Genomic DNA, 12921 nt, shown 5'->3' with positions numbered 1-12921 from the left:
TCTGAGATGGCTACCTCTTCCTGACATTGCTCTGCACATTCTTGTGGCAATAAAACTTTTTCCTTGTGTCAATACAAAAATAGGCAGAGCAGTAATGAGGTAGGAAACAAATTTAAATAACTGGCTGGAGTATCACAGCGTGTAACGTAGGAGCCGCTCAACTACCTGGACTTTCCATTAGCCTAATTAACAAAAGAAAACCTACTGTTGATCTGGTTGTCCACATTGCAAAGATCTCATCTGCAAATATGTTAAGCCTTAGGTCCAAGGTGCAATATGGCAATATGAGGATGATAAGAAGAAAAATAAAAAGCCACTCAACTTTCTCCAGCTGTTGCACAACTTGATACCCTTCCTGGCTGTGCTTCAATGAAACTAAATAGGTGCAATGAATGCCCAGGGAGGGGAATTTTTTGGGTTATAAATACTCATTTGCCCTGAAGGCTTCCGTTCCCGAAGCATGTCTGTCCTGCCAGCTGGAGGAAGGGATGGCAAATACCTCCAATACGTTCTCATCCTCTGTGCTATTCAAAGAGGATGTGGAATAATGGTGCTGGGAAAGCACCTCCTCTGCTCGAATGTGAAACCTGGCTGCTGTGACTGGGATAGTATCGCCTGTGACTGTAGCACCCCCCAATCCAAAGGTCCCTGGCGCTGCTTGATGACGAACAGCTCCCTGCATGGGTGATCCTTCTCATCACTGAGTGTGCTCAGACGATGGAGGCTTTAATCCGGTCACTGTTAGCATCACTGTTAACAGGAAATCTCAGCAGGAGCCTCTGTGGGCAGAAATGAACTCGATCACTGGGCTGGTGCATTTGGTGTCAGAGGTTTTGCTGCCACCTCGTGTTCATGGGTCCTGAGATTCCAGATAGCACGTTTTGGAAGGGATTTTCTCTCTGGTCCAGGCCAGGATATTTAAATGGTCGCCTTGAGCTCAGTGGGGAAAAGAAGCTGGTGCTGAGGTGAAGGTGAGGGGCGTGGGTGGTGGGGACATCTCCGAAGGGGAAAATGGACAAGGGATTGCTGCTCACCTACCTCCTGGAGCCCAGCAAAGGGTGACCACCCCCAGATGGGATGCTCAGATGCAATGTGCACTGACGTACCAGTTGCATTGTGCTTACTGCTGTGCCGTGGGTAAGAACATCATCGTGGAAAAACCCCTTTTCTGCCATTGCAGGCTCTCCCAGCATGTCCCATACAGGCCACATGTGAAGCTGCTTCCAAGGAGGAGAACAAGGAGAAGAACAGATACGTGAACATTTTGCCCTGTAGGTATCGGAGCATGTTGGGTGAGGGGGACACAGCCAGTGCTGCTGCTGGGGCTCCCTGTTCCTGTTTTTGGGATGGGCAAGGCCATGGTTGGGTTCATTTAACCTCCCAGATGGGTGGCTGCATCTGCTTTAGCTTTAGATACCTACTAGGAGGAGCTCCCTGAAGCCATCAGCGGCCAGGAGGCCATGGAAAATTAATGGATGGGAAATGCCAAAACGGCCAGCTCTTGCTGGGTGGCATGGGGGGGTGGGCTGCCTCAGGGGCTTCCTCAAATGTGTGCAGTCTGCAGAAGAAAAACTTCCTTGGGTGAGGTCTAGCACCTCTCCAGTCTTAAGCAAGAAGAATTTGGGGGTATAAAGGTATTTGTGTGGGGGAGCCAGTGAGCCTGGGCTCCGCTCCAACACCCAGCTTTATCACTATGCCAGATATCAGCTACGTGGAGGGAGTTGTTTTTAATGCAAAGTTTTAATTTTCCTCCAGATGATCATTCCAGGGTTCACCTGACTCCTGTTGAAGGAGTTCCTGACTCCGACTACATCAATGCTTCCTTCATTAATGTGAGTTTTGTGATTTGGAAGGGAAATCCCCACCAGCTGCTCCCCGGCCAGCAGTGCCTGGTCCCACGTGGGGAGCATGGGGCCTTTATAGGGGTGTGACTTGTGCCTGGGAGAGGATGGTTAAGAGACTACCCCCTACGTTAACATCTCACCAGCTCCTCTGAAGCAATGAATTACACCAGGTTTTGATTTCGTAACCTTTGTGTAGCTTTGCTCCACACCTTGAGCCTGGACAAGCGTGGTTGGAGTAAGAGGCTGAGAGCTGGAACTCAAATTCTAGCTGTAGTTCTGCCCTTGCTCAGCTGCTTTGCCATAGTCTTATCTTTTCCCACCTCTCTTCCCCACTTCTGAAATAATGAGAAGCACTTGCACTCTTTGGGGTGCTACAAAGCCAAGCCAGCTGGTTTGGAAGGGCTTTGGGAACAATTCCTGCAGGAATAGGGGATTTCTGATTAATGGCTGATGAATGGTGTGGCTGATTAATCATTGATAATTCCCAGTTTGCAGAACTGGACATGGGAAGGGGATGAAAAAGAAATCAAGGAACCCAGCTAAAATAGAAGCAACAGTGCACTGCTGTGCTTCTAGGAGGAGATGGGTCCTATGTGATTATCACCATATAGCTCAAATAAATTGGAAGAGTAATATGAAGAAGTAGACTTTGAGAGAGATGGAGGCAAGTGAAGAAAGCAAGACCCAGAAGAGCTTTTTACTTTCTTGAGCAATAAATAAATAACCGTTAGGAAATACACAAAGTCAATTCCTATGAGTTCAACAGCCCCATCTCCCAAAGTTTAATGCTGATTTTCACGTGATGCTCTGGATTCAGGGTCTGATTGCAGCAGAAGGGCTGTCAGGTACCACTTCATTAGTGCTCTGTGCCCAACAAGTGGGGTTGTTCCCGCGTTACCTGAGCATGGGGAGTGTTGCTCCAGGTCAGGAACCCTTTGCATAGGGATTTTCCGTTATTGCTGCCCTACTGTCAGTGCTGTTTCTCCCCTCGGAGGCTGCAGCCCCTTCTCTGCACATGGGGAGTGAGCAACAGAGCAGGTGATGTCTCTATTTAGTAATGATATAGATGCATTTCATGACTCTTGTGTTAGACGAATACTTGTCTTTCATTAGTCTTCCTTTTTCTTCTTTTCTCTATAGGGGTACCAAGAGAAAAACAAATTCATTGCTGCACAAGGTAAACGTTTGGTTATTCCTGTCACTCTGTATGGTGGCAGTTGGGCTGGTGCCCTTCTGCTCTGCAAAGCTGTGCCACACTAAACACAGCACAGTGCCTTGCAGATGTTCCCTGGTCAAAAGGAGGCTTGGCTTGTCCACAGTGTGTTCCCAAAATGTTTTTCCCAGCCAAAGACTAGTGCTGGATGTGTTGGGGGAGGAAGAGAAGCCCTACCTGTGCAATACCATTTGCTGGAGGGTGTCAAAGCCTTTCTTCCCTGAGCCTGCAGGTGGTTATGATCTCTGGAAATGAGCTGCTTATTTAAATTCCCCAAATCTGTTATTACAGAGAGCACCACACTGATCTGGTTTCATTTCTACTCCTTTTTAAACCTCAGCAAACAAGAATGTGGGCTTGCACCCCTGGAGAGAAATTTCTCTGTGATCTTCAGATGAGAGGCAGGACTATCAGCTATTGAGAGCAACAAGCATCATGAGTCTTCCCAAGCTCAGCTGCCCCCAGTCAGAGCATCACCAGCCTGCATGAACTATGTGTAGCCCTCCGGCTCTCTTGCTTTCCTTTTACCAGTCCAAACAAATGCCTGAAACCAAGATACCCGCTCACAGGGAGGTTCATGTCAGCAAAAGGGGGTTATCTGACCATGGGAGGTGCTTTGCATTTCCTCTCTTGACTTGCAAGTGGCTTAGAACATCGCCTGCCAGTTTGCCTGGCTCTTGCTGGAGAAGGAAGGCTGGATCAGGTCCGTCAGTGATCCCAGGCTGCAGTAAAGCTTTGCCTCTGATATTCTCTTGGCTCGCCCTTAGCCTCAGGCTTGGCAGGGGAGGTCTAGGTTGAGTCAGCTCCTTGTCTGGCAGGCAGCAGGTAACTATTCTTGTGCTGTATTGAAATGGGATCCCATGGTTAAAGCACAATGTTCAGGGACAGGTCTTCTGTGAGCTACTTGTGATGGCCACAGTATCCCTGTGTGAACTTGGCAAGTCATTTCCATGCTCCATTTATCTGATTTCCCCTTCTTGGGCTAAAAATTGAATTCTTCATCATAAAACGTATCCAAAAAGCCCCAGCTCTTCTGTGATAGGATTGTTCCTTGTGTTAGCTGATATTCCCAGACACCAAAACACCTCCTGTGCTGACATCTATTGGCAAAAAATGTGTTGCATCATCTACGTGTGACCTCACATGCTGCATTTTGGTCTCAGTGCTTGAGGGATTGATCCCAAAGACTACATTTCTTTTTACCTTCCCCTTAGGACCAAAGGAAGAAACCGTGAATGATTTTTGGAGGATGATTTGGGAGCAAAACACAGCAACAATTGTCATGGTGACCAACCTGAAAGAGAGGAAAGAGGTAGGTGCCAGGAGGCTTCATGGGCTGGTATCTAACCCAACTTTGTCTGAATCTGGCATATCTCATGCCCATGGGCATGTCTTGGAGCCGATCCCAGGCTTGTGAGGGACTAGAGCTCACCTGCACCCATTTTCTCTCCCTGCAGTGTAAGTGTGCTCAGTACTGGCCGGATCAGGGCTGCTGGACGTACGGGAACATCCGAGTGTCCGTGGAAGACGTGACCGTCCTGGTGGATTACACTGTGCGAAAGTTCTGCATCCAGCAGGTGCGGGGGCTTACATCTCTCATCCCTCCCCTCTCCGTGCTGGGCAACCAATAGGCACTAGTGTGCTCCTCGATTCCACCAAGATGCCATGAGAACAGAGTGTGGATGAAATGACCCCCAGCATCCATTTTTAACTAAAACTATTAAGAATTCACTCACCTTAAACACCTGGGAGCACATTCCCAATGGGTACCAGCATGGTTGTACTGAGAGCAGGGAAGCTGATGGATGCCAGGGCTGAAATTCTGTCCACTTGCAGTTACCAGTATTGGTTCCTGCTCTCACCCACGGATACTTAATGCCTGCAAATAATCAGATTTACCCCAAGAGCTGAGACAAAATCCAGCACCATATGCGTTGGTTTTGATTGCTTTCCCATCTGTCGCTATGTTTTCTTGTCCTCCAGAGAAGGCTCTGGATGCCTTAATCGCTCTGTTTGTTTTCCTGCTGCTCTCAGAGGCAGACAAGGGAGAGCTGGCAACTGAAAAGCTGTCTAGACCCTGAGTGGGGTTCTCCTGAGCCTCACCCTTCACTCCAACAGCCTAGATGTGGTGTTTTCCTCCCTTGCCTTTAATTAAGGATGCTGTGGGCAGAGGTGTGGGAAAGGACAGAGTGGCAGCTTCTGTTTGAGCCCACTGGGGACGACATCTAGCGGCTTCTGCCAGGTCAGAGCCACAGCTGGGGCCAGGTTGGCATCTCTCACCCCTTGGATGCGGGGTATGGTGTTGGGCAATTAAAATGTCATGCTTTTAGGGACTAATTTGGCCCCAGAGCCTGGGTCTGTGCCCTTTCAGCTTGTAGATGCTACTGCATCTTAAGCTGTCCAGCTCAGTCTTGGGTCTGTAGTTCCCTCTCTGCCCTTGCCTTTGGGGAAAGAAGGGAAATACAAGTATTTACCATTAATCTTAATACACATTTCCCCTTCAGGTCGGTGACGTCACGAACAAGAAGCCTCAGCGCCTGGTGACTCAGTTCCACTTCACCAGCTGGCCCGACTTTGGGGTCCCCTTCACCCCCATCGGGATGCTGAAGTTCCTGAAGAAGGTGAAGACGTGTAATCCCCAATACGCAGGAGCAATAGTAGTGCACTGCAGGTAAGTCCTGGTCACGGCTGATCTCCCCCTCTCCTGACTGGCTTGGAAAGTATCTCATATTTAATACTAAAAGGTGGGGGGGTTTTCAGTCAGGCCTTTTTTATTATTTTTATTTAACTTTCCTGTGTTAAATGGGAATGTTCCACATGAGAACATTCAAAAAAATGCACATGAATTGAAGGAACTTCTTGGAATCAGCGATGTTATGGTGTTTAGTGGTCTTCATTTGGGTTAGCTGGATGCTGAGTAAGCCAAGCTAAGCACCGCTGCTGGGCATTGGTGGCATCTCTCTTGCCTCTCCACTGCCCTGGGCACAAGAGGGCAACATCCCTTGCTGCGAGAAGGCAGTACTCAGCATGCCTGGGAGCAAGGACCATGCTGAGTGTCAGAAACTATGGTGTTTGACCACACATGGAGTGGTTTCAGGCACAGCAGCAAGCCTGGGGAAGCCACAGAGACTTTCCACGTTTCAATAAGGGAAAGCCCCATGGTTAAAGGCAGAGATGATCAGAGATGATTTGCAACTTCCGAAGTCCATTTTTCCAGCTTTCTTCTCAGGGGGCAGCTGACAAAAGAGCTTTGTCTTTCCATAGCATCTGCATGGCCTCATCTTTCTTATTCTCCTCAATGGTTGAGTTACCAGCACAGAAACAAGGCTTCTCTGTGGGCTCACCTTCACCTGATGGAGGTTGACTGGAAGGAGCAGTGGGTAGCTGCTAGGAACAGGCAGCCCATAGGACTCTGGAAGCTGTAACTGGCTCAGGTTTTGCTTTGGCTCACTCTGCTCTGTGCCTTCATGCATTCCGGTCACATTGGCTGCTGGAGATGCTGTGTGCGAGTCTCTGAAAAACCCAGGCACAGCTGAACACCAGGCTGGGGAACTCTGTCATCTCCAAAACAGATTTTGCTATATACTCACTGCTGGGAAGCGTCTTGCTCACTCTCGGGCACTCTACAAGGGATCCTAACACCAACACTGCTACACTGACCACTTGTCCCTTCTGCTTTTTCAGTGCCGGGGTAGGACGCACGGGCACTTTTATCGTCATCGATGCCATGCTGGACATGATGCACGCAGAGAGGAAGGTGGATGTTTATGGCTTTGTGAGCCGGATCCGGGCTCAGCGCTGCCAGATGGTACAGACAGATGTAAGTGTGCTGCTGCCGTCGCCTCTGGGCTTTGCTCGCTGGAGTTAGATTTCGGTACCCAGCCTGCAATGAAGTCTACGTGCAGGTTGAGCATCATCCCTCATTTTGAAGGATGCTTCATCAAGTGAGCCTTTCACTGGGTCCTGCTCTTCTTAATCCCCTTCATAGAACCATAGAATCACAGAATCATTTAGGTTGGAAAAGACCTTTAAGATCATCAAGTCCAACCATTAACCTAACACTGCCAAGTCTACTACTAAACCATGTCCTAAGTGCCACGTTCACATGTCTTTTAAATACCTGCAGGGATGGTGACTCATTCACTTCCCTGGGCAGCCTGTTCCAATGTTTGATAACCCTTTTGGTGAAGAAATTTTTCCTAATATCCAATCTAAATCTCCTGTGGCACAACTTGAGGTCGTTTCCTCTCGTCGCTTGTTAGTTGGGAGAAGAGAACCGACCCTCACCTCGCTACAACCTCCTTTCAGGTAGTTGTAGAGAACGATATGGTCTCCCCTCAGCCTCCTTTTCTCCGGACTTGGAGAAAGTTTTTTGTCATGTCAGCTTTGTGTCGTGTAGCAAATAAGGTCCCAGTCCCTGTACAGCAACAGAAAGATTGTTACCCACTTTTCTGGGGTCTCAGAGGGGTGCCACATGCTCAGTGAGCATGAGTGGGGAGTGGGGTGGTGGGTTTGCTGCCAGCATGTGTGCAGGCACCTGGATGAGCTCACTGAGCATCGACCAGAGGCTGATGGCTTTTCTCTGCAACCCTTGCAGATGCAGTATGTGTTTATATACCAAGCACTTCTGGAGCACTATCTCTATGGTGACACAGAGCTGGAGGTGACCTCATTAGAAATCCACCTTCAGAAAATCTACAACAAAGTGCCAGGGACCAGCAGCAATGGGCTGGAAGAGGAGTTCAAGGTGAGCGTGATTCTTGTCCTGGTGGATCTGCTTAGATGGTGCTGAGCTGTGGGGACCACCATGCACTTGCCTGGTGTGGAGCAGCTCTGAAAGCTGCCTCTGCTTTTGTTCCTTTCTCTGCAGAAGCTCACTTCAATCAAAATTCAGAATGACAAGATGAGAACAGGCAACTTGCCAGCAAACATGAAGAAGAACAGAGTGCTTCAGATAATTCCATGTAGGACTTGTTTGTTTGCTTGGGGAAAACATGCCTGGTCGGTGAGGGGACCGTTTGGGTGGTTCTGGAGACAGGAGTCAGGCTGGAGAAAAGGGCCAATAGGAACCTCATGATGTTCAACAAGAAGTGCAAAGGTCTGCCCCTGGAGAGGAACAACCGCAGGCACCAGTATTTGCTAGGACCACCCAGCTGGAAAGCAACTTGGCAGCTTGGTAGGATAGGACCTGAAGGTCCTAGTGGACACCTAGCTGACCATGAGCCAGCAATGTGCCCTTGCGGCAAAGGCTCTTTCCGGCTGGTGCCCAGTGACAGGACCAGAGGCAATGACCACAAACTGAGACACAGGAGGGTGCCCCTGAACATCAGGAAACACTTTTTCACTATGAGGGGGACCGAGCACTGGGACAAGTTGCCCAGGGAGATTGTAGAGTCTCCATCCTTGGAGATCCTCAAAAGCCATCTGGACATGGTCTTGGGCAGCCAGCTCTGGGTGGCCGTAGTTGAGTAGGGATGACCTCCAGAGGTCCCTTCCAATCTCAGCACTTTGTGATTCAGTGAGCGCTCAGGAGCTGTCAAGACAGAGCCATTGGTGCCCGCAGTAGTGGACTCACAGACTGGCTGAGGATAGCTCGGGATAGCAGGGACAGCATGAAGAGACAGGGCAGAGTCAAGGGCAGGTGTTTTTTCATGGCCAAATATAACATTGCCCCAGGACTTTCTTGCTTTCGTTCTGCCCTGTCTCTGCCATGACTTTCTTCTCAGCGGGTTTATGCTGCCGAGGCTTTCAGCCTCAAGGGAGAAGGGAGTCTCTGTGTTGAGCGGGTTCTGCTCATGGAGTCCTCAGCATCCCGTTCTCCTTCCCCAAACCAGGGCATGGCAGAGGGCAGAACTGAGTCTTCTGTCCCAGTCGGGTGCTGTAAACACAGGGCTCCCCTTCCCATATCTCTGTCCTCTCACCTAGGGCTTGTCAACTTCCCAGCTTAATGGTTATCAAGCAATCACGCTTTCAAGTTGTTCCCCAAAACTCAAATCATTTCGCTTCTGTTTCAGATGAGTTCAACCGAGTAATCATTCCAGTGAAGAGAGGTGAAGAGAACACAGACTATGTAAACGCTTCCTTCATTGATGTGAGTCTTCTTGAATCTTCTTTCCGTCTTCTCCCAGTGGAAACTTTACCTCACGCTGCTTCGTATAGAAAGGATTCGTCCCAAAACATTCCTTCTCTGGGTTTCATAATGCTCTTTCCACTTGACTTTGCTCTGTGTCACCAGATGGTGCTAGTTTCTGCTCCAAAAAACCCTCTGTATATACAGTTTCCTTGTGACCCATGGATGGTGGGAGAGGAGAGCTGGAGCTTGAGCAGAGCCCCCAAATCCTGGTCTCGCTTCTGCAACTCCGGGCTCTGATGATGGCTTTGGAGAAATGGATACACATAGCCATGGAAATGATTGCTATGCAGCACTGTTCGTTTGGTCAGAAAACATCCACTAGATTAGGTAATGGAGCAATACACGGATCCCAAAACCCTTGAGAAAAAACAGGTCAATCCCATTACACCTGTCTGGGTGACGGGAGGAGGTGAGGCAGAGAGGTTAAGTGCTTTCCTCCCTTCAAGGAGGACGTAAGTGATTGCACATCCTTTTCTCGTGAGTAATACTGTTGACTTCAGGGGAACATCTCGTATGAGTATTTATCTTCATGCAGTGATGCCCGCGCTGGCTAAGTAACAAAGCCCTGCTTTTTTCTAGCCCAATTTCTATTTTCATCTCCTAATGGGAAGGGTTTGGTTTTTTTTTCCGCAAAGGATGATTACTACCAGGGGTTGAACCAGCAAAACCAGCATATTCCCAGTTATAGCATCCCAAATTAATTGCTCCCTGAAATCTCCTTTGCTAGGTCCCTGCGGGTTGCTCTGGCTGCGTGAGCATCTGACACAATGCAGCCAGGAGCAGCTGCCTTGTTCTGTATCGAGATCAGAAAGCTTAAATGTCACGTAAGCAATTTTTGTTGAGGATTCAATTTCCTGCCTCTGCTGAACTTTGCTTAAATGACAAGCTCTAAATGACGAAGCATCTTTAGTCACAGTCTGCAGCGAGGGCACAGGGGAACATCAGAGGGGTTTTGGAAACAGAAGCAATTTGTGGTTGTGGAAGAGCCAGAGTCAGCCAGACTTACTACTGGTTTTCATAGATCGTAGAATGGTTTGAGTTGGAAGAGACATTAAAGATCATCTAGTTCCATCTAGTTTTGCTTACTTCTTCCAAAAATCATGCCAGTAAAAATCATACCTGAAGTATTTTGAGCTTGGGCAAGGCTCTGCTACAACTCTCAGACTTTGCAACATACTTAGGAGTGCTGGAAACCCAAATCTTTCTTCACCAAATGGATAGGGCCATGTATATGTAGGGAATATGATCTCTCTCCCACTGCATTTCTTTAAAAAGAAAGGTTTTATCACGGTGAAGCACTGGCTGATGGCACTTGAGCTCCAAGCGGTGGTGTGGTAATGCCCATGCACAAGGACATAGCGAGAGCAGGTTTCTCTGCCCAGGCTATCGTCATTCACAGGGGCAGTCACGATGGTCCCAAAATGTAACTGAGCTTGGTAACCTGACCATGTCCAAGAGTGTTCCTCCTGCTGCTGACCCTTGGCACCTCGGCAGCCAGGCACTGCCCATTCACTGCTAACCCTGTTTTCAAATTGCAGGGTTATCGCCAGAAGGACTCCTATATCGCCAGCCAAGGACCGCTGCAGCACACGATAGAGGACTTCTGGAGGATGATCTGGGAGTGGAAATCCTGCTCCATAGTGATGCTAACGGAGCTGGAGGAGAGAGGTCAGGTAAGCACCTGGGGATAGCTGCATTTGGGCACCATCAAAATAAATCAGTGCAACTCCTTAAAATCTCCCGATGGCCCCTGCAGTGCCATCACCCCACACATTGGGTGCTATTTCACCCCTTCCCTGGCAGGAAATATATTTCAGCCTCTACTTCTAATGCAAAGAATCCTGTTGCGTGTGGACCAACTCTGGACCCTCAGTTCTGAAAGCACCTTTGGGTGCAGCAGACAGCTCCTCTCCAAAGTGAGCTCATGGCATCCCACCTGGCTTTGGGCAGCTGCCAGCCCCAGGAAAACACTTCTTCCATTCAAGCCTGTGGGGAAAAATACAGGGTCTTTATCCTGTGCCCTCCTCTAATGCTTTCTCAGGAGAAGTGTGCCCAGTACTGGCCATCTGACGGCTCCGTGTCCTATGGAGACATCACTGTGGAGCTGAAAAAAGAAGAGGAGTGCGAGAGCTATACGGTGCGGGACCTACTGGTAACGAACACCAGGGTAAGAGTCTGGCCTTCTCCCTGTGGGGAGCTCCGGGCGCTCTGGAGTTGGCTGTCATTAACCCTTGCTCATGTTTATGGTGCTTTGCAATTCCTCTTGCAAGTGCTGGACATCTTTGGCATCTTAAGCTCCATCATCTCCCTGTCATCCCAAAGTAGCATCCATCCCCGGCAATCCCAGCTACTTCCCTACACTTACCTCCCACCTGTGGGGGTTCCTGTCCTGCTGATCGCTTCTCATCCAGCCCCACTACCCTGCTGCCACCCAGCAGCCCTTGTCCTCCTTCTGCCTTGTCCCTGTGCCCACCACCCAGCATCCCCCCTGCTCCCTGTTCGCCACATCCTGACCTGCTCCATGCCTCAGGAATGCCTACCCTCTGCAAGCGGACAGCTTCCCTAAGGAGATGGTTTTTCCAAAGCCTTGAGCTGGTGGGTTTCTTGATACAGATCTCCCACCAACTTACTGACCTCAAGCTGTGCTCTTTCACCAGGAAAACAAGAGCCGACAGATTCGGCAGTTTCATTTCCACGGCTGGCCAGAAGTTGGGATCCCCGGGGATGGGAAGGGAATGATCAACATCATCGCAGCTGTGCAGAAGCAGCAGCAGCAGTCTGGCAACCACCCAATCACTGTGCACTGCAGGTAAAGCCCATGTGGAGCAGGGGTTGGCCACCCCACCAAGGGGACCTGCTCTGCAAGAAGTTTTGGAGATGGTCAAAGGTCCATCAGAAGACTTAGGCTGAGCAGAAGCAGTCTGGGCAGATGTGTACGGGGTTTTCCTGCTTGGCTAAGCAACAAGGCTTCAGTCTTGTAGAGCATGTCCTAGCTAAACTAGGAGAGGCTGGGGCAGCACCACCAGCTCCTCCAGTTCTCCGTTAGTTCCCCTACGAATTGTCCCCTGGGCAAAGCCAACAAGGACAGGATGGTTTCCTTTACCTTCTGGTTTCTCTTTGCCAGTGCTGGAGCAGGAAGAACAGGCACCTTCTGTGCGCTGAGCACTGTCCTGGAAAGGGTGAAGGCAGAAGGGATTCTTGACGTCTTTCAGACAGTGAAGAGTTTAAGACTACAGAGGCCACATATGGTGCAGACACTGGTAAGCACAGCTGAGCTCCTCCTGCCACCCCAGACCTCAGCGGGAACGGGCTGGGGACTCTATGTTGAGCAAAAACTTCCTCAGTTTCTCTCTCCATAAAAGACTAAGGGATGGAGATGGGGTCAGGAGGTATTGCCCCTTCCTCCTGTTAGGACATCTGGAAGAGTGGAGCTTGGCTGGCTGAAGGCACCTTGGGCCTCCTTGGGGACATCCTCAGCCACAGCCCACATATTTATGGACTCCAAGATCCTGGAAGCCTGTCCTGGAGTGGCTGTGACACAGGCTCGGGCAGGCAGCGGGTCAGGGAGGGGAGGAGCAGGCGGGACTAGATGAGGTCTTGCAAGAGAGGTTTGCAAGGATGCTCAGGGATTTAAAAAAAGTCTTCTGGGGGTCAAAATAGGACCTCAGAGAGGAAGGGGAAAGCAGAGTTTCTTTTGCTGGTGGCACCTCAGCAAGGAGGGTGGGCAGCCC

General features: G+C 49.7%; 1 protein-coding gene across 1 annotated transcript in view; it reads left to right on the top strand.

Moving 5' to 3' along the window:
• Window positions 1–12921, top strand: part of PTPRA (protein tyrosine phosphatase receptor type A) — a 74117-nt gene that overhangs the window by 56325 nt on the left and 4871 nt on the right. Inside the window, exons 8-21 of the mRNA XM_074147610.1 lie at window positions 1181–1271; window positions 1756–1832; window positions 2985–3021; window positions 4272–4369; window positions 4515–4634; window positions 5562–5728; window positions 6742–6877; window positions 7655–7804; window positions 7928–8021; window positions 9072–9148; window positions 10729–10863; window positions 11232–11357; window positions 11848–11999; window positions 12315–12450. Of these exons, the coding sequence (XP_074003711.1) occupies window positions 1181–1271; window positions 1756–1832; window positions 2985–3021; window positions 4272–4369; window positions 4515–4634; window positions 5562–5728; window positions 6742–6877; window positions 7655–7804; window positions 7928–8021; window positions 9072–9148; window positions 10729–10863; window positions 11232–11357; window positions 11848–11999; window positions 12315–12450 (1596 nt within the window). The remainder of the gene's footprint in view (window positions 1–1180; window positions 1272–1755; window positions 1833–2984; window positions 3022–4271; window positions 4370–4514; window positions 4635–5561; window positions 5729–6741; window positions 6878–7654; window positions 7805–7927; window positions 8022–9071; window positions 9149–10728; window positions 10864–11231; window positions 11358–11847; window positions 12000–12314; window positions 12451–12921) is intronic.

Source organism: Numenius arquata, chromosome 5 (assembly GCF_964106895.1).
Source record: "Numenius arquata chromosome 5, bNumArq3.hap1.1, whole genome shotgun sequence".
Lineage (NCBI taxonomy): Eukaryota > Metazoa > Chordata > Aves > Charadriiformes > Scolopacidae > Numenius > Numenius arquata.
Note: the sequence above shows the minus strand (reverse complement) of the source record. Positions and strands in the feature narration are given on the sequence as shown.